The 21,902-nt window shown below is 29.4% G+C and overlaps 1 protein-coding gene across 1 annotated transcript; it reads right to left on the reverse strand.

Annotated features, from left to right (window-relative positions):
- Positions 1 to 2,661: 2,661 nt before the first annotated feature.
- On the reverse strand, positions 2,662 to 11,089 carry LOC108776937 (gephyrin). The gene is made up of 15 exons (XM_018543692.1): positions 10,946 to 11,089; positions 10,609 to 10,675; positions 10,394 to 10,532; positions 10,000 to 10,278; positions 9,756 to 9,886; positions 9,491 to 9,678; positions 9,071 to 9,276; positions 5,450 to 5,702; positions 5,078 to 5,377; positions 4,658 to 4,718; positions 4,443 to 4,578; positions 4,066 to 4,341; positions 3,325 to 3,458; positions 3,037 to 3,233; positions 2,662 to 2,883 (listed from the first exon to the last, which is right to left on the reverse strand). Exons 1-15 carry the CDS (start codon positions 10,994 to 10,996, stop codon positions 2,662 to 2,664), a joined length of 2,640 nt encoding a protein of 879 aa, XP_018399194.1. The 5' UTR covers positions 10,997 to 11,089.
- Between the last annotated feature and the right edge of the window lie 10,813 nt (positions 11,090 to 21,902).

Here is a 21,902-nt window from a genome sequence, read left to right on the forward strand (position 1 = left end):
TGATCCGATACGAGTAAATTTATCGCAAATGAATTGGACGCGCTGCATCTCGACAGCCAGTGTTTCTACGAAAATTAATGAATTGTTTCGTGATGTTAGAACAAAGTGCTTTGAGAAGCATAGAAAACAATAACGGACTGCCTTGGTGTAAAATTTTTGAAAACTGAAAAAAATTGTTAAACAATTATTCTAAAAACGCGAATGAATACATCTAATTTTGTTGTAAAACTTTTATATAAAATATTTTTTTATCTCTCAAATAGTTTTTGAACAAGGTTGTACACGTAAGGGATGATTTCACCTCTTCAAACCGTTTTTTAGTCGCAATTGATGTTTTCTAAATTCATCTCTTTATGTAAGCTACAAGTTCATTAAAATCGAAATTTGACTCCTCGAGAGGATTCCTTGTAAGTTTTTTAATTTAATTTATACTTAATTGACGACTAATTAAGTCGGTAGAATTGCTTTCTGCATAATTTTTGATTACACAATTAGCCTGTCATGATTTCTAATATTTCTTTCCACGTTTCTCTCGCTCTTTCTCAGGCAATACAGAAAAATGAATAAATTCAAATATTCACGAAATGTGCGAGTAATCATTCGTTAATCAGAGTTTGGTCAGCCTTACCGTAGAATGTGTTTTCAATACTCTTGTTACTCCTTTCCCGTCGTTGACTAATATCGCCTATCTATGTTTAGTAAAAATGTTACAAAACCGCATATATACAGAGGAATATATTTTATTTGTCAATATCCTGCTATAAGCGTCTTTTATCTGTACGTTTTTTTCTTTCGCGAAATGGAATTTGATTACTGTAAGTATCATATATAATGCCTTTTTCATTGACAATATAAGTTGGTTTCTTCGTTTTTTATAAATATTTTCTATTAATATATTTTTATTCTGTTGATTATTTGCGTATAAGTAGTTCTGCGAAAATTCGCTTTATTGTTCCGAGTATAGAAGGCATTTTACCGGTTTTTGTGAGGGGAGATTTTAAAAATACAATTTTATCGATTAAATGAATACATTAGTTTCTTTCTTAAATTTAATATTCATATGATTAGGTCCTTAGAAATATTTTTATCGATAATTTCTTCAATTGCCTTATGTAATATCATTTACCTGACTATTACATAGTCATGGAAATCGAAATTTCGCTAATTGAGATAATAATCTGTAAAAAAATAACTATAGATATCTATAGAGATACTTTTATTTTCTTTTCATCACATTTAAAAAATTTGATGGAAGCTAGATTTCCTATAAAGCTGCTTACACTGCGTTTTAGCAAATGAGCTTGATTGACAATTAATAATTCAATACTGTCTTACCTTACTATATAAGCCATTAGAGTAAAAAAAGACAATAAAAAGTACAAAAGTACGGACTCTCCAAATTAAAACCAATAAAAGAATCGAATTTTTTTTAATTGCGTATTGTTATTGCCATTATTGATTTCAATTAAAGTAAAATTATTAAAATACTTTTAAGTGTATATATTATACGATTCGAATCAATTATTCAAAATTAATATAGTCAAAGATACACATTTGTAAGACATATGTGTATATACGTATATGGCTTTATAATATGTGTGCGAAGAAATATTTTGTTTTTAATTTTATTAAGATCTACATATTTTTAAACGTTTGAGACACATATATTTTGTAAGATAAATATACGTATAGTTGAAATGATGCGTTCAGAGCCGCGTTTTAGAGTCTCTTTCAATTACTTCTTTATAAATCTCGTGGCTGTATAACTTTCATTGTTCTCGTCTCCTATATTTGATCTTGATCATCTCGTTCGCTAGCTGACTACTTTACTTTGTCCATTCGATAAAGTTATTAAAACTTTAAAAGCCGTATATTTATATTTATTTTCTTTTAAAAAAATTTCTAATGTAAGATTGTAATTCGCAGCACTACCGAAGCAGTTTCAGAGGCCCTATTCTGTAACTCATTAAGGCAGTTAACGACATCGTTGCGCAGATATCTTATGGTATAAAAAGCTGCGCAACGATGTCGTTAACTGCTTAACGAGTTACAGAATAGGGCCTCAGCGACGTTAAGAAATATATCTATACTACGATCTATATTATTTCAGGAATCATATTTTACACTTCTACGCAGGGAATGGAAAGTTACTTTTTAAAAATAACTAGTTACAGTTACTCGTTACCGAGTAAAAAATGTAACTAGTTACAGTTACAGTTATCGCTTTTTAAAAGTAACTCGTTACAGTTACCGTTACTTGAAAAATAACTTTTCGTTACTTTTCCGTTACTTTTTTAAAATCAATTTAAAAATGTATTTTTGCATTTTTTTTTTATATGTAATACTGACAAATATATAGTTTTATTAAAAAAAAAAAAAAAGTACACGCAAGCAATTTATTTCTATATACATATATATATATACATTATTTCTCTTCTAAGCATCTAAATCGTTGCCTTGAGATAGTCAAACTTTAATACAATTGAAATATTATAATATGTTATACTATGAAATTATTTTATTGAATTATAATTATATAATTCAATAAAATATAATTTATAATAATATAATATAATTTAATAATATATAATTTATTAAAATAACCCAAATATATATACAGATATTTGTCCTGTGGATTGATCAGAATATCTTGGAAATTTTTTAGCCGAGATATATCGCTGATACGAATGCCGCGTCTATCTTTGAATTGTGAACTGTGCGCCGCGGTAACATCAGAAGCGCATTAGCTTTTTGAAATTCATTTATCATGCTTCGATGTTTTTTTTTTGAACAACAAGCCCTTGAAAATATTTCCTTGTCTGACCAGCGTAAGGTTGTCCATGAAAATTTCGGACGATGGTGCAGCTCATGCGTTGTCTTTACCTGCAATAACGATAACGATATACCTAATGTATCAGTAGGTCTATTTTCTTTTTATTCCTACACTGTAGTGTGCACTAGCTCAGATAGTGCAGGAATAAAACGTGATGAGTATATCTTTTTCCGTAAGTGAGATGCTAGGAGGAGACATCTTACGCAAGTTGGAATGATATTTTTGGAATCAAAAGCCATAATATCGAATTGCATCGCGTCCAGAAACGGTAGAAGAAGTATATGCGTAACAATGGGAATTGTTGCTGGGTTCGCTGACATGCATAGAAAAAACTTCGTTCTGTCGTTGAACGTGCACGTTGCGAATGTTGTTGATTTTCCTGGTTTCATCTCCACGCGACCTAAAGGCAAAAACATCAGTGCTCGAGCAAAATATGTTATATCGCGCGCAGCGTAAAAACACCGAATTAAAGTAAAAAGTGAACTATATACCGAAATGTATAACAGCATTAAAATATTCTTTTAAGATAGGCTTTAATAAATCATTGTCATTTGCATGTCCTATTATCACGAGAATGTCTACTTTGTCCAAAGCGTCTACAATATTTTTGATAATGGCTTTTGAGCTGCGAGAATGTGATCATTAAATTAATTAAGAACTATTAATTATTCATAAGTCAAATTGTGTCTTATGCCTAACTTCTAAACAGAATCATAAGGCATGGAACATATTCTCGTAAGACTTTTGTATGAACTTTTAAATTCTTATACCTTTATACATTTCAAGAAGAACAAAATCAAAATAATGTCAATTTAACGACATATTGACCGAATTTATATCATTTTTTTTATCATGATAAAAATCTCAATCTCTCTTTCACATACGACTTAAAAATGACTACAGTCTCTTGTGACTCTTTTTAATGTTGTATGACTTTCATTTTTTATATGAGAACCATAATTGTGTGTCACACTACGTATCTATGTATAATTGGAGATTAATCTTTACAGACAGGTTCTTACTAGCCATAAAATTTACAAAAAAATCATATATATTTACTGCAATCGTATGTCTATTATATGATACGTACGTATAAAATTATAATACTAGGCACAAGTTAATTCTTCCAAGTTTTACGAGAAACAAGTTACGAAGCTTACGATTCTGCTTATAATTGATCCCATTATAAATGCTACAGATGAGGAATCGTAATAAATTTTGAATGCACTCACTCAAAAGCTGAAATTCCGAAGTCTATGGAATTGTAACCGTTTACTTTCAATAACGAAGTTAGAATCAGACTATTGCAATCGTAGGTGCGTTTTAAAGTTAAAGTGTATCCAGGTTCTTCCAATTTATTTCCGATGGACAGCAAACCTACAGATGGAAGTTTTATGACGGAAACTGAATCGAAGCCACATAATTTCAAAATGCTCAATTCCGCTGTTCTGATGCGACTGCATACCTGTAAAATGATCTCGTTGCGCTTTATCTCGCAACCGACGACTCTTAGAAAATAAATTAATAAATTATTTTGTGTTAATACAGAACAAGGCGTGCTCTGAAAAGCATAGAAAATAATAACGGATTTCCTTTACATTACATATACCTAATATTTTCGTTCTTTTCCGGAGCTACTAAAACTTCAATTTCGTATTCCTTGCCGTGGATATTAAAATAATCGTCATTATCGCTGCTGTCTTCTAATATCTTTGTATTTTTTAGCATTACAACCGCCGTTGCTCCTGTAATCGTGGATAAAAATAATATAAGTAATCCTTCATTATAAGCAAAAAAAATATAATTTCTTGTAATTATTTTTACCATTGGGTATGGGATCGCCACTTCTTACTCTCACACAAGTACCAGGTACAATTTCTGCAAACTGGAAAAGAAACGATGTTTTATAAAAGTCTAGTTTCAACGATTGAACTCCGATTGATGCCTAATGCTCATTTCTATAAATATAATTATGTAATTTTGTGACGTGATTTTTTTTCAATAGAGTAAATTGAACCGAAATTACAGTTAATCCATAATACATTAATAGAAACGACATAATTCAATTGATAGAATTGTTTTCTGCAAAATTTTGTATTGCATAATACACATTGACAATAATTTTTAATATTCTTTTTTACGCATTATACAATATAGAAAATATAGTATTATTTATACAGTAATATTCATACTATAGTGAAACCGGTTGAGCCATTACTCGTTAATCAGAATTCGAATCCTTACTGTGGGATTATATGCTTTCAGTACTCTTCGTTTATTCTTCCCGTCGCTGACCAACACCGCGTATCCGCGTTTTGTCGAAGTGTTATAAGACGGCACATCTACAGAGGATACTATAGAATTAGCTATTACCCTGCCGTAAGCTTCATTCGTCTTCATTTCTTCGATTTCTATACATTCGTCATACTCATTGACTAATAATGTTTTTTGCATAATATCTAATGCTTCTTTTATCGACTTCATAACTGTTTGCTCTTGTTTCTCATAGATTTTTTTCGATATATTTCCTACCAATATATTTTTCTATAAAGAGAGTCAATTATTATTGGCGTATACGCAGCCTCGTTGCAATTTACCTTATTTTCCTTATTTTACCGTTTCATTTTTGATGGTACAATACAATGACACTTCAGAATTATCAGAATTATCATCGATTTTGACATTGTTCATATTAAACGTCTTATTAAAATTTTCATCATTCATACAAATTTCTTTACTTCGATTATTCATTAGATATATTATTTCCAGTATCAAGGTAGTATCTGTCATCAAATTCGTTATCGCACTTGTATATAAAGGGCCACACATATTAATGATAAGTTTCTTGTTTCGTATTCCACATATGGGTCTGAGAACATGTTTATACAAACTGTAATCTCGTAAATCGCAGGATAGAAATAGAATCAAAATTTTACCGATCATATAACTGATGCTTTAATTTCTTTGTTAGATTTGATAATGATGCCTTTAGAGCATCAGAGATATTGTTATTATTGTTATTAGTGACTTCTTTAATTGCCTCGTATGCAACATTACACAATGTCCAAAAAACCGTACCATCAATTAAGATAATAAGATTATTTTCTTTGTTATTACTCAAGAAAATTAATTGTTTCTAAATGTAACATAAATTATAGTATAAACATTTGCATATGCGAGGAACATATATTTAAAGAACTATTATTAGCTGTTACCTTTATTTCCTCTTTCTTATGTTTCTTCGAAAATTTGATGGAAGTCATTTTTCCTTCTACATACTTAATAATCTGTTTTAATTCATTGATTTGATTGTTTAATAGTTCATTATTGTCTTCGTGTCCAACTATATAAATAAATAAAATAAAATTATTTAAATATTTTTAAGAATTATGTATACAATTTAATATATTACACAAAGTTACTAATAATCGAAGATACGTGTACGTAAGACGTATATACGTATTGTGTGTGAAATTATCTTTAAACATGTGTGTGATAAAATATTTTATTTTGAATTTTATTAAGAACTATTTTTAAACGTATGATATATTTATTTTGTAAGATAAATATACATACTAGTCAGAATAACAACACTTAGAGCCATTTTAGTTTCTTTTAATTATATTAACCTCGTGACTGCAAAACTTTTAATATTCTTTATATCTTCTACATTTACTTTTGATCACTTTTGTTTGTCAGCTGATTTTACTTTATCTGTTCGATAAAGTAAACAGCTGTGTAACAGCTGTACAAAAATATTTATATTTCTTTCTTTTTTCAAATTTCTGCTATTGTATGAAGCTGTGACCCATGTATTGATTTTGTTTTGAACGCGTATCGTGTGGCATTTTACTCATTATATCTTTTCGCTTATCACATTAATCAAAACAGATTTAGAGATAAAATATGATTTGTTGATACATTTACTGCTCTGTTGTTGTTTAAATTATTTTACATACTTTAAAAAATAAAATAATTTAGATATTATTTACTCTTTAATTTGATACAAGCAAAACGAACATAACAAATAAAATAAATAGATATAAATTATTAAATATTTTATGTAATTTCTTTTTGTTTTATATGTAAATATATGCATACAAAGGCTACCAAATAGGACCTATTTGCAGTTCTTGTTCTCTATAAAGCGTAAATAAAGTCCGATATAAAACTAATGGTGCCGTTCGAAATATCATTTAATTTCCTTTATTTTTGCTTCAGACCATTTTGACGAATCTCTTACTTGCGTTGAACTATAATAGAAAATGTAAAAATGCATTTTCCGGTTAGATTTAGAACTCATGGTTCCAAATCGGACATCTCCTATTTTTATGAACTTTTAGACAGAATTTTAAAATATTTCAATTAATTTTTGTTAGTATTGAATAAAAAAGAGCAATTTAAGACTCAAAGATAAAAATACAGTTTATATTATTAGAATTAAAATCAATAAAAAATTCTATTAAGTCTGAGTCTGATAATACATGCATGATATTTTATTGATTTAGTGTTCTTTAGATTTGGTCGGTCGATCACCAGTACTACAACCAAGTTGTGGCAAACAACTTTTTTCTTTGATGAATTAGCTGGTTTACTCATCTTTTTAGTGCTTCTTGTATAGGTCCGATTTGGACACAGGTTCTTTCGAAATATTGAAATAAATTTTACAATAAACCGCAAAAGTAATCACAAAACACTCTTGATATTTTTTAATTCTACACTCTTTAAATATCGTTCAAATTTTTAACATCTTTAAAATTAATGATTTACAAGGATTTTCTTTTTTAAAAAATTTTCGCATGATAGCCGAAAACACATATTTGCGTCTATTCTATGAACGTCATGACAGAGTACTGCCAAATTGCTGTCACATGTTCGATATCTTATAGGATTTTACATTATAAATAGCAAATCTACTTAACCGTATTTATTTAAATTAAAAAGATCTGATTTAGAATGCGGTCCGATTTAGGACTTTCGCCTGTACATTTTTTTTAATTAATTCAGGTTTCTCCAAGAACATCCCTTTCCCTAATATACGAGTAGTATAAACATATCGTTAATTATTTGATTCTTTCCTTTAAAACTATAAATATCTATATTTGAAAACAATCGAATAGTATCGATTAAAAAAAGTGTTTATAATTTTAAGACATCAAAATGTTTTATTCTTGTCTCCGGTTTTTAAAGCTATATGTGTTTTAAATTTCAGCACAAAGTGTTTCGTCCATTGAAATAAAAGATTAAACTTAAAACATGTTAAATGTTTGGAAAACTCACAAAGGCAAAAATAAAACAATTCTTTTTACGATGCGGTTTCTTCGTATCTGTGATAGTTAGTGAGCGAGTTAGATCGAGTAGAAATAAAACTAAATTGAAGTTACATGTGTATGTCGTGTAAACAAGTTTCACATTCTGACATGTGTAATTTATGTTAGGTTTGTATATTTACAACATATTAAAATATGAAAAAATTTATTATTAATACATTATGTTTTGCATCAAATTATTACATGATCATAAAAATGTACATATAATTAAAAAATCTTTTGTCAATAGCTGAATCTTTTTAAGTAAAATATCAAAGTAATAAGATAATACATGCAATAACATTATTACGATATATAAATAATAAATAATATTATGTAATGTAACATTATATATAATGTTACATTATATAATGATACATTATATAATATTATATAGGGTGCATTATATATTATATTGCAATAATAATATTATTATATAATATTAATTTCAAAGAACTTGAATTTTTTATAAGTTATACCATACTATTTTGCAAATTATGTAGTGGATATAAACACGTGCAAAAAATTTATAAATCGTCTTTCTCAAATTGATGAGAAAATTAATTTGAACAAAAGGAATAACTTCAAATTCAATAAAATTTATAATAAATTGATCTTGATTAAGCCTTCAATTCGCGAAACAACTCAATGGCACAGTTTGAAAAGAAACAAAAACTGAGATCCTTCGATATTTTTCATTAGAAAAATTTATTGTCTATATCTATAAAATAATATCTTTACTTTTGTTTTTGTCGTGCGCAACAAGTCGTGTATGCGTGTGTTTTTTTACAATGAAAAGAGTTTGGTAATAATTACCAAATGTTTAGTGAAATAATGGCAATTAAATATCAAATGTATACGAATGTCATGTTGATCAATCAGGATAATATGGAGATACTTCAACAATGATCATTTTCTGCCGAAAAACATTGCAGATACGAATGCCGGGCATTCTAACTTCGGCATCTCCAACGTCCGTTTCGGTAGCATTAGAAGCGCATTAGCCTTTTGATAGTCCATTATATTCTGATCCTGATTTGTTAAACAACTAGCCCTTGAAAATGTTTCCTTTTCGTTCCATTGCACGGTCGCCCATAAAAATTTTGGACGCAAATACAACTCGAGACTGTTTATCTGTAAAGTTACGACAGCAACTATCAATGAACACATGCGGAATGAGAGAAGATGAGTCTTTATAATTCATCCAGACATATTTGCAGAAACGTATGCATATAAAAAATTATTTAATCATATTTTACGTGCATTTTTATAATAGAAACACGATTGGATAATTTCCTTTATGCATACTTTTATGTGTCTGTGTAAATTTTTCAGAATAGATCCTTACGCGAGTTAGCATAGTGAAAGGCTTGGAACAGTTGTTGTGCATCAAGTTTAGAAGTGGCAGAAGCACTACGTAAGCGACAGTGGGAACGGTTGCTGGATTTGTCGACATGCACAGTAAAAACTTCTGCTTATTATTAACCATGCACGTTGCGAACATCGTTGATTTTCCTGGTTTCATGTCCAAGCAATCTAAAAAAGAAAAAGCATTGTTTGAGCAAAGAGACGTGTCACACTGTAACGTATTAAAATAAAAAGAAACGATATACCGAAATGTATATCAGCCTTAAAATATGCTAAGATTTCTTTTAATGTATCTTTATCTTTCACAAGACCCATTATCACGAGTACGTCGACTTCATTTAAAGCATTTTTCATTTCTTTTATTATGACATCGAACCTGCGAGAAAGTGATCGTTACAAAAATTAAGAGATGACGACGTTAATTATTTGTAAACCAAATCGTGTCTTACAGCGGATAGAAGAAATGTAATAGATTTTAATTGCACTCACTGATGATTCAAAATTCCAAAATCCGTATAATTGAAACCGTTCTCTTTCAAAAAAGAGGTTAAAAATATCGTGTTGCTATCATAGATGTATCCTAAATTCAAAATGTTTCTAGAGAGGGGATTTTCAATCTTGTTTCTGACAGAGAGTACACCTACACAAATTGTAATAACTCGAATTGTATTAATGCCACATAATGTCAAAATACTCAGTTCCGACCGTCCGATACGTGTAGATTGTTTCAATATGTGTCGGTTGCCTTTTATCAAATAGCCAGCGTCTCTTTAAAAATAAACAAATTGTAATTAGAATATAATAAACAAATTGTTTTGTAATACTAAAACAAAACGTGATTTGTGAGGCGTGTATTAAATAATATTGTAATATCTTCATATACCTAATATTATCATTTATTTTTAGCTCGACCAAGATCTCAATTTTGTACTCCTTGTCATTGGTGTTAAAATAATCGTAATCATTATCATTGCCCTCGTCCAATATCTTTACATTCTTTGGTGTTACAACCGTATTAGCTCCTGCAATCGCACATAAAAGCAGTAATTCTTCACTATAAGCAAAAAAAGTTTAATTTAGAGCTGTAATTATTTTTACCTTTGGGTATGGGATCGCCACTTCTTACTCGTATGCAAGTATCTGGTGTGATTGAAACCTCTGCAAACTAAAGAGGAAATGGTATCTTCTAAAGAGAGCTTTAACGATTATAAAATCCTGCTTTAACAATTATAAAATTTATGTCTATTAAATCGGTGACTAATCCAACTAACAGAATTGCTTTCTAGAAAATTTCTGTTCATATAACAGTTTGCTTCTCATGTAATGTCTAATTTGCTTTTACATTTCAAACAACATAGAAAAATTAATAATGCCACCCACATGTTAACGAAATGATGTGAGCCGTAATTTGTTCATTAAAATTTAACGATCTTACCATGGGATGTGCTTTTAACACTGTTCTGACTTTCCCGTCGCTGGCCAACATCGCATATCCATGTTTAGCGGAAGTTCTATGAGACGGCACGTCTGCCTCAAGAAATACATCCTTAGCTAATATTCTGTTATAAGCGTCAGTTGTCTTCACAGTTTGCATGTTTGCTTTATCTTTATAGTTTTCAGTTATTGTACTTATTATATTTATTGCTTCTTCTACCGATTTTGTAACATTTTTATTTGATTCCGTACAAAATGTTTCCGATTCCGTTAACATTTTTCTCTATAATGAGAAATATAATTACAATCTGTGTATATGCAGCCTTCAAGAGAATTTAGTATTTTATCTCCTTGGAAGTAGAAAATGCTTTACCATTTTTTTATTACTTCTAGGAAGCGAAGACTTGTCAGATTCACTGTTGTTACTATAATACGCCTCAGAACTATCAGAATCACTACTTATTATAATTTCTCTTATTACGTCTATCGATTCGAGTATCAATTCACAATGTTTCTTAAAATTTGACGCTATTTTTTCATAGGAGTCATACGTAGTAATGATAAGTCTGTCTTGCCGCATTCCACATAATAATCTAAAAACATATACATGTGTGTATTATATAGTATATAGTTAATACTCTATAAAAACTATAATCTCGAAAAAGATAAATAGAAACAGAATGTTACTGATCAAATGACTTGTGCAATTCACTTGTTAGTAGTGATACCGTTTCCAATATCCGATGATCAATATCGGTATTGATAATTTCATTAGTTATATCGATCAACATCGAGAAAACAGCATTGTCGCCAATGAGGATAATAATATCCTTTTCTTTGCTTCGTTTCATTAATTCATTCTATATATAACATAAATTATATAAGTCATACATTAATCGTACATGTATAGAAATTTGCATGCGCGTATGCGCGAAAGCATATGCAAGAAAGGTATTTAAAAACCTACAATATTTATAGAAGTTACCTTTATTTTCTCTTTATCACAATTTACAACGCTGAATTGGAAATCTATAGCTTCGATATCAATTTGTAGTTTAATAACCATATCTTGTAATGACTTAACATCTCCTATGTGATTTGCTACTGTATAGTATAATTAAACTTTAATGAAATTATTAAAAAAATTTTAAGAAGTATGGTGTAAATCAATATAAAGTTATTAATAATTAAAGAAACGCGCGTGTATATTTGAATCATTTTTAATTTCTATATATACGTTTAATACCTATATGTATGTATATTTATTATATAATATAAAATATTTTATTTTTATTAATATTTACTTTTAAATGTATGTTATGTATCGTGCTAAATGAATATACGTACCACCAAGAATCGCGGCTGTTGCACAGGTCATTCCAGCTTTATTCACCATTATTTTTTATTAAATTTCGTGAATGCGTACCTTTTATTATTCTCGTTTTCTATGTTTGATGTTGACCACCTCGTTCGCTAACTGACTATAGTTTGTCTTCGATAAAGCGACCAAATTTCAAAAGTACGAATGTGTTTATATTTCTCTCTTTTCAAAATATTTCTTAAAACTGCGGCCTTATTCTTTTTATTTTAAATACGTGTTGTGTAGTAGATCTTTTTGTTCACGACTTTAACGGCTAATATTGAGAACAAATTTTGAGAGTAAAATATTCTATGTTTTTTCAGTAAGAAAAGCAGTGAGTTTATTACATTTCATTATATCGATAGAATTGCAACAGAAATTAAACAATGTTTGCAAAATGACAGATTATAAGTGACAAAAAATAAACCTAGATTTGACGGCACATCTGATGTTTCGTAATCATCGAAATTATTTGATACGTGAAAAAAAATGAAATGCTCAAACCATCTCTTACTTAACTAGATATAAGTGAAATAAATGCGTAAATGTAATAAGTAAATTATATAAATATGAAAAAGTAATAGTGTTTTTTAAACAAAATGTTAATTATACTATAAAGTTTGCAGGTTGTCGCCATGTCTTTCTTTATTATTGATGTCAACGTTTCGTGAACCAGTCACTGATACAGAGCAGCGAAGCTGTGTGATTATCAATATCTCTTTCTCTCTCTCTCTCTCTCTCTCTCTCTCTCTCTCTCTCTCTCTCTCTCTCATCTCTCTCTCTCTCTCTCTCTCTCCCTCTCTCTCTCTCTCTCCCTCCTCCCTCTCTCTACACGAACATATATCGAAGTAGGAGAGGGTCACTTTGGCCACTTATTATAATTTTAATGTAATAAATAACCAATTAATTCATCTTAAAAATCGATAATTTATTACGAAACCTATAAATCATTTATTTTAGCTCCGTACTTTCTGATCGTTAACATTTCTTTAAATAAGGTGTATAGAGAGGAAGAGGGAGAGAGGAGAGATAAATAGATAGATAGATAGATAGATAGATAGATAGATAGATAGATAGATATATATACGTGTATGTATATACGTGTATGTATACGGGTATTATATACAGGGTGTTTGAAAAGGATCACTGGGCGGTCTGCATTTGACAGTGGGCCGGGAGAATTTAGATGTTTTTATAAATTAATATCTCGCTAACTATTACGAAAATTGTAAAATGGTAGATAACTCTTCTTCTCAGTTTAATCCATTCTGCACCTATGCGATAAAATTTTTCATTACTTCTCAAACACCCTGTATATAATATTAATTGCAATATATTATTATAATACATTTAATATGTATCCCTGACGAGAATAAGAAGTTTCATGAATGTTTTTTGGACGCTTATTTAAGCATTTGTAGGAGTTTGTTGAGAGTAAAAAGGTCAATAGAATGTTTGAAAAGCGGAAATTGCAACGTTGCAGCGTTTGGAAAACAGAGTTTGAAAAAAATGTTTGCCAATTGCTTGAAAAATTGACAATATAAACTCTTTACACGAAGGTGTATCAGCGTTTATTGAGCATTCTCTATAAAGCGTTGCCTCAGCATTACAAGACATTCATGAAACGATATAAACAGTGTTTTATAAGAGTTTTGAAAGAGTTCAAAAGCCGAAATAAAGTTGTATAAGCATCCTTATAATGTTTGAAAGCATATAAACTCTTTAAAAAACCGTCATCAAACGGTTGCTAACGCTTTATAAAGTGTTCGTATTTTCGCCAGGGATACTATTTATAATATTATGATATAATATATTGCATATATATAAAAATATAATATATATAACACATATATATCATAATATTAACATTATTACACAATGTAAATTCCAAACATTTAATTTGTATAAACCATTCTACAAAAATGTTTTACAAATTATATATATAGTAGAAATAAAATCAAGCAGAAACCAAAAATCTACTAGCTTGTCAATTAGTAAAAAAAAAAAACTTTAAATTAAAGTGTGATTTGAGTTAGTCTTTAATAGAATTTTAATTCGCGAAATTATTATAATTAAATTGTTATAATTAAATTATAGAATGGTAAACTTTTGAAAATTTTGGACAAATATTACGATCTCTTGATGTTTTCGCTAATAAAAAAGATTATAGTATTTAGTAGTATATAAAGCAATATCAACGAAGTAATTTTCGATTTCTTTCAGCCAATTTTGCGCAATACCTTTTACGTATGTATGTACTTTTTACAATGACGTGATTACATTATTCAAGATCGGTTGTGTGTTCAAGAACTTTTTAATTACGCGTTAGATAAATAGCAAGTTTACTCAATCACATGAGTGGTCTAACAATTAATTAACGCGTAAAATTTACTGAAAGATGAAACAAAACGGACGTTTTTCCCGACTATGTATAGAAATTTATCCAGTGGTCCTAGCTAGGTTGACCTTATTTCATCATCAGGTCCTGTTAAGGTAAGTTTATCGGGACCTGTAACGCAGCACGTTAGGCAGGACCTTATCCGGTTAGCCTTATCAGGTTTATATCGGGTCCATTATTAAATCCTTATTAACGCGTCACATAACCGTATTTTATTTATTTTTTGAGATTTTAGAGTAAGTAAAATCGTGAAAAAAAATTTTCCTCTAAATTTGAGAATTAATTTTTCTTCATGATGCTACCCACGGTAGTAGTAGTAGTATGTTTTGTTTATTGAAAATAATTTCTTCCCAAACGGTCACCACCCATCCGACCTCGTACCACGACCTCGCATGCTTAACCTTGATAATCGTACGGGAACTGCTGTACTTCGATGATCCACGAATCTGTAGGGTAAACTCGGTATATACGCCGCACCTATCAAAAACTTAATTTATCAATTATTATTTACTGTGTTTAAAGCAAATCAACTATACAAATCAATACTTTGTATCATCTACTACTGTAAAAAAGATATTAGAAATCCAAAATAATTTATTTTCCATATTAAAAAATAACTTTTTCAAACCCCTACATTTTTGCCATTTATCCCATAGGGGGGGGATAATATTGCCACTCATTATAATTCATAAGAAAATCACAAATAATCTATAAATAAGATGTAAAATGACGACGTAACTTGCATTTGTTTATTAATATATGACAATTTTTATTGTTCAGAATGAAAATTGGAATACAAATAGGACTTAATAAAATTTTTTTAAAGAGCTTCAAATCTTTGAAAATAATCTTTAAACGTTTAAGATTTATCAACATTTATACATTAATGCAATGTATAATTGTTAGAATTAACAAAAACTTCTTAAATATAGCGTCTGTGCTGCGGCACAGCATCTCGCTCTCTAAAAATGCCATATATCCCAAATAGATGGGATATATATGACAACTAATTAAACAAACAATACAGGAGCAAAGCACTTGTATTTTGTTATACAACATGCTTTACTATTCCTTTACACATATGTATTGCAAAATAACCACTAAGTCTTTTACACGCTCTACAATAACCATTTTATGTAGATTATAAATTATGATGGCAATACTTATCTACTACAGTAAAAAATCGTTTTAACTCGAAATAATTTCATTAATATTAACAGTAAAAAACTCAAATCATAACATAATACTAATATACCATAAAGGCATGTAACAAAGTAATTGACGGAAAATTATCCCCACTCCTTCTATTTTTTCTGACTTCTGCGGCGTATTTCCTGATGCGGCGTATATACCGGGTTTATCCTATATGTCAACGTCTGTATAATTGAGATATATCTGTTCAATGGAAATATTAAAAACAGATAGTTTCTATGTTTATATGATAGTGCATATATTAGGAAATAGAATCGCTTTAGTGTTCCTGTTTTTAAGGAAATTCATAGGAATACAACAAAGAAAAGATAGGGAAATTTCCACACGGGTTGCAGGATTATATTAGGTCAACCAAACCAGGTCCTTGTAACATATAAGGTAAACCTGACAGTAGATTCTAGTCGGGTTAGATCTTAATAGCTTAATCTAATTCAAATATAATTTAAACGTAATATAATTATATCATTATAATCATAACTCGATAGAGTCAAATAAATACGTAAATGTATGCGAATAACGTTTGTCCTGCTGGTTAATCAAGGACTTGAAGATTTTTCAGTGTCTGATAAACATCACTGGCAAAAATCGCGAGTCCGCTTTTAACTCGAGTCCGACGTGTGCTTCGGCAACATTAGAAGCGAATTACTTAATTGTTATTGCATCATGTACTGATTTTCAACATCCACGTTGTACGCACTTGGATATGTGGTTAGTTCCTTCTCCAGCCATTGTAAGAATGTAAATGAAAGTCTCGGACGTGTATGCAGCTTGTAATCTATTTTTATCTGTAACGTTACATTATAAGGATCAATAATATGAATCTGTATATATATCTTCATGTATGAAGTGCGGTTTCTCTTTGTACATGTGCTCATGTGTACGAAACTAATGCGTCGATCCATTTTGTTGTAACGAGTTTATTACAAGCAATATATTACTAAAACATATATACACCTAAATACTAATAATTTGCATTCTAATAAAAAATAAAATAAAGATGACTTGTAGAGATTAAAATAAAAGAATAATGGAAATAGAAGACTCGCGCGCGGTAATTAAAGCGCAAATTTTTTAAAGATTATAATTAAAGTTTATAATTAAATAATCGCATTTGTATATTTATCTTTTGATACACTCTACCTCGTGTTTATACTGCTCGAATAAAAGTTGTATAGTATAATTTTTAAAATAAAATTTAAGTTTATGTATATTAACTTTCGCTGTGATCGTTAACACGTGAGCGAGCTAGAACGAGTAGAGATAAAACTAAATTGAGGTTACATATGTGTTTTGTGTAAAAAAGTTTCACACTCGGACATGTGTAATTTATATTAGGTTCGTATATTTACAACATATTAAAATATGAAAAAATTTATTATTAATACATTATGTTTTGCATCAAATTATTACATGATCATAAAAATGTACATATAATTAAACAATGTTTTGTCAAAAGCTGAATTTTTTTATAAGTGAAATTATCAAAGTAATAAGATAATACATACAATAATATTATTACGATAAATAAATAATATTATATAATGTAACATTATATATAGTGATACATTATATATATAACATTATATATATAACGTTACATTATATAATACTATATAATGTAACATTATTATATATTATATTGCAATAGTAATATTATTTTATAATATTAATTTCAATGAACTTTGTATAAGTTATACAATAATTTTTTGCAAATTATGTAGTGGATATAAACACGTGCAAAAAATTTATAAATCGTCTTTCTCAAATTGGTGAGAAAATTAATTTGAACAAAAGGGATAACTTCAAATTCAATAAAATTTGTAATAAATTGGTCTTGCTTAAGCCTTCAATTCGCGAAACTGCTAAATGGCACAGTTTGAAAAGAAACAAAAATTGAGATCTTTCGATACTTTTCATTAAAAAAATTTATTGTATATATCTGTAAAATAATATCTTCACTTTCGTTTTTGTCGTGCGCAATAAATCGTGTATGCGTGTGTCTCTTTCACAATGAAGAGAGTTTGGTATCTCATAATTACCAAACGTTTAGTGAAATAATGGCAATTAAATATCAAATGTATACGAATGTCTTGTTCATCCATCAGGATAATATGGAGATATTTCAACAGTGATTATTTTCTGCCGAAAAACGTTGCTGATACGAATGCCGGGCATTCTAACTTCGGCATCTCCAACGTCCGTTTCGGTAGCATTAAAAGCGCATTAGCCTTTTGATAGTGCATTATATTCTGATCCTGATTTGTTAAACAACTAGTCCTTGAAAATGTTTCCTTTTCGTTCCATTGCACGGTCGCCCATAAAAATTTTGGACGCAAATACAACTCGGGACTGCTTATCTGTAAAGTTACGACAGCAAGTATCAATGAACACATGCGGAATGAGAGAAGATGAGTTTTTATAATTCATCCAGACATATTTGCAGAAACGTATGCATATAAAAAATTATTTAATCATATTTTACATGCATCTTTATAATAGAAACACGATTGGATAATTTTCTTTATGCATACTTTTATAAGTCTATGTAAATTTTTCATGATACTTACGCGAGTTAGCATAGTGATAGGCTTGGAACAGTTGTTGTGCATCAAGTTTAGAAGTGGCAGTAGCACTACGTGAGCGACAGTGGGAACGTTTGCTGGATTTGTCGACATGCACAGTAAAAACTTCTGCTTATTATTAACCATGCACGTTGCGAACGTCGTTGATTTTCCTGGTTTCATGTCCAAGCAATCTAAAAAAGAAAAAGCATTGTTTGAGCAAAGAGACGTGTCACACTGTAACGTATTAAAATAAAAAGAAACGATATACCGAAATGTATATCAGCCTTAAAATATGCTAAGATTTCTTTTAATGTATATTTATCTTTTACAAGACCCATTATCACGAGTACGTCGACTTCATTTAAAGCATTTTTTATTTCTTTTATTATGACATCGAACCTGCGAGAAAGTGATCGTTACATTAATTAAGAGACGACGACGTTAATTATTTTTAAACCAAATTGTGTCTTATTGCGGATAAAAGAAATGTAATAGATTTTAATTGCACTCACTGATGATTCAAAATTCCAAAATCCGTATAATTGAAACCGTTCTCTTTCAAAAAAGAGGTTAAAAATATCGTGTTGCTATCATAGATGTATCCTAAATTCAAAATGTTTCTAGAGAGGGGATTTTCAATCTTGTTTCTGACAGAGAGTACACCTACACAAATTGTAATAACTCGAATTGTATTAATGCCACATAATGTCAAAATACTCAGTTCCGACCGTCCGATACGTGTAGATTGTTTCAAAATGTGTCTGTTGCCTTTTATCAAGAAGCCAGCGTTTCTTTAAAAATAAACAAATTGTTTTGTATAATACTAAAACAAAACGTGATTTGTGAGGCGTATTAAACAATATTGTAATATCTTCATATACTTAATATTATCATTTATTTTTAGTTCGACCAAGATCTCAATTTTGTATTCCTTGTCATTGGTGATAAAATAATGGTAAACATTATCATTGCCCTCGTCCAATACCTTTACATTCTCTGGCGTTACAACCGTATTTGCTCCTGCAATCGCACATAAAAGCAGTAATTAGTTCTTCATTATATAAGCAAAAAAAGTTTAATTTACAGCTGTAATTATTTTTACCTTTGGGTATGGGATCGCCACTCCTTACTCGTACGCAAGTGTTTGGTGTGATTGAAAACTCTTCAAACTAAAGAAGAAACGGTATCTTGTGAAGAGAGCTTTAACGATTATAAAATCTTGCTTTAACAATTATAAAATTTATGTCTATTAAATCGGTGACTAATCCAACTAACAGAATTGCTTTCTAGAAAATTTCTGTTCATATAACAGTTTGCTTCTCATGTAATGTCTAATTTGCTTTTACATTTCAAACAACATAGAAAAATTAATAATGCCACCCACATGTTAACGAAATGATGTGAGTCGTAATTTGTTTATTAAAATTTAACGATCATACCGTGGGATGTGCTTTTAACACTGTTCTGATTTTCCCGTCGCTGGCCAACATCGCATATCCATCTTTAGCGGAAGTTCTATAAGACGGCACGTCTGCCTCAAGAAATACATCCTTAGCTAATATTCTGTTATAAGCGTCAGTTGTCTTCACAGTTTGCATGTTTACTTTATCTTTATAGTTTTCAGTTATTGTACTTATTATATTTATTGCTTCTTCCACCGATTTTGCAACATTTTTATTTGATTCCGTACAAAATGTTTCCCATTCCGTTAGCATTTTTTTCTATAATGAGAATTATAATTACAATCTGCGTATATGCAGCCTTCAAGAGAATTTAGTATTTTATTTCCTCGGAAGTAGAAAATGCTTCACCATTTTTTTAATACTTTTAGGAAGTAAAAACTTGTCAGATTCACTGTTGTTACTATAATACGCCTCAAAACTATCAGGATCACAACTTATTATAATTTCTCTTACTAACTGTATCGTTTCGATTATCGATTCACAATGTTTCTTAAAATTTGACACTATTTTTTCATGGAAGTCACACGTAGTAATGATAAGTCTGTTTTGCCGTATTCCACATAATAATCTAAAAACATATACATGTGTGTATTATATAGTATATAGTTAATACTCTATAAAAACTATAATCTCGAAAAAGATAAATAGAAACAGAATGTTACTGATCAAATGACTTCTGCAATTCACTTGTTAGTAGTGATACCGTTCCCAATATCCGATGATCAATATCGGTATCGATAATTTCATTAGTTATATCGCTCAACATCGAGGAAACAGCATTGTCGCCAATGAGGATAATAATATCCTTATTTTTGCTTTGTTTCATTAATTCATTCTATATATAACATAAATTATATAAGTCATACATTAATCGTACATGTATAGTAATGTGCATGCGCGTATGCGTGAAAGCATATACAAGGAAGGTATTTAAAAACCTACAATATTTATAGAAATTACCTTTATTTTCTCTTTATCACAATTTACAACTCTCAATTGGAAATCTATAGCCTCTATATTTTTTTGTAGTTCATAAACCATATACATATATTGTAATGACTTAAAATCTCCTCTGTGATTTGCTACTGTATAGTATAATTAAATTTCAATTAAATTATTTAAAAAATTTTGAGAAGTATGGTGTAAATCAATATTACATAAAGTTATTAATAATTAAATAAACGCGCGTGTATATTTGGAATCATTTTTAATTTCTATATATACGTTTAATACCTATATACGTATGTATATTTATTATATAATATGAAATATTTTATTTTTATTAATATTTACTTTTTAACGTATGTTATGTATCGTGCTAAATGAATATACGTACCACCAAGTATCACGGCTGTTGCACAGGTCATTTTAGCTATTTTCACTATTATTTTTTATTAAATTTCGTGATTGCGTTCCTTTTATTATTCTCGTTTTCTATGTTTGATGTTGACCACCTCGTTCGCTAACTGACTTTACTTTGTCTTCGATAAAGCGACCAAATTTCAAAAGTACGAATGTGTTTATATTTCTCTCTTTTCAAAATATTTCTTAAAACTGCGGCCTTATTCTTTTTATTTTAAATACGTGTTGTGTAGTAGATCTTTTTGTTCACGACTTTAACGGCTATTTCTATTGAAAACAAATTTTGAGAGCAAATTATTGTATGTTTTTTCAGTAAGAAAAGCAGTGAGTTTATTCCATTTCATTATATCGATAGAATTGCAACAGAAATTAATCAATGTTGCAAAATGACACATCATAAGTGGCAAAAAATAAACCTAGATTTGACGGCACATCTGATGTTTCGTAATCATCGAAATTATTTGATACGTGAAAAAAAATGAAATGCTCAAACCATCTCTTACTTAACTAGATATAAGTGAAATAAATGCGTAAATGTAATAAGTAAATTATATAAATATGAAAAAGTAATAGTGTTTTTTAAACAGAATGTTAATTGT

Source organism: Cyphomyrmex costatus, unplaced genomic scaffold (genome assembly GCF_001594065.2).
Source record: "Cyphomyrmex costatus isolate MS0001 unplaced genomic scaffold, Ccosl1.0 scaffold398, whole genome shotgun sequence".
Lineage (NCBI taxonomy): Eukaryota > Metazoa > Arthropoda > Insecta > Hymenoptera > Formicidae > Cyphomyrmex > Cyphomyrmex costatus.

Bases quoted from the DNA above. Each gene is read 5' to 3' on its own strand.
- LOC108776937 (XM_018543692.1), bottom strand. From the start codon at position 10,996: ATGTTGGCCAGCGACGGGAAAGTCAGAACAGTGTTAAAAGCACATCCC. The intron at 5,703-9,070 runs GTTTTTCGGCAG...ACATGTTCTCAG, and splicing joins CCGGCATTCGTATCTGCAAT to ACCCATATGTGGAATACGAA. The intron at 4,579-4,657 runs GTAAAAATAATT...CCACGATTACAG, and splicing joins TGGCGATCCCATACCCAATG to GAGCAACGGCGGTTGTAATG.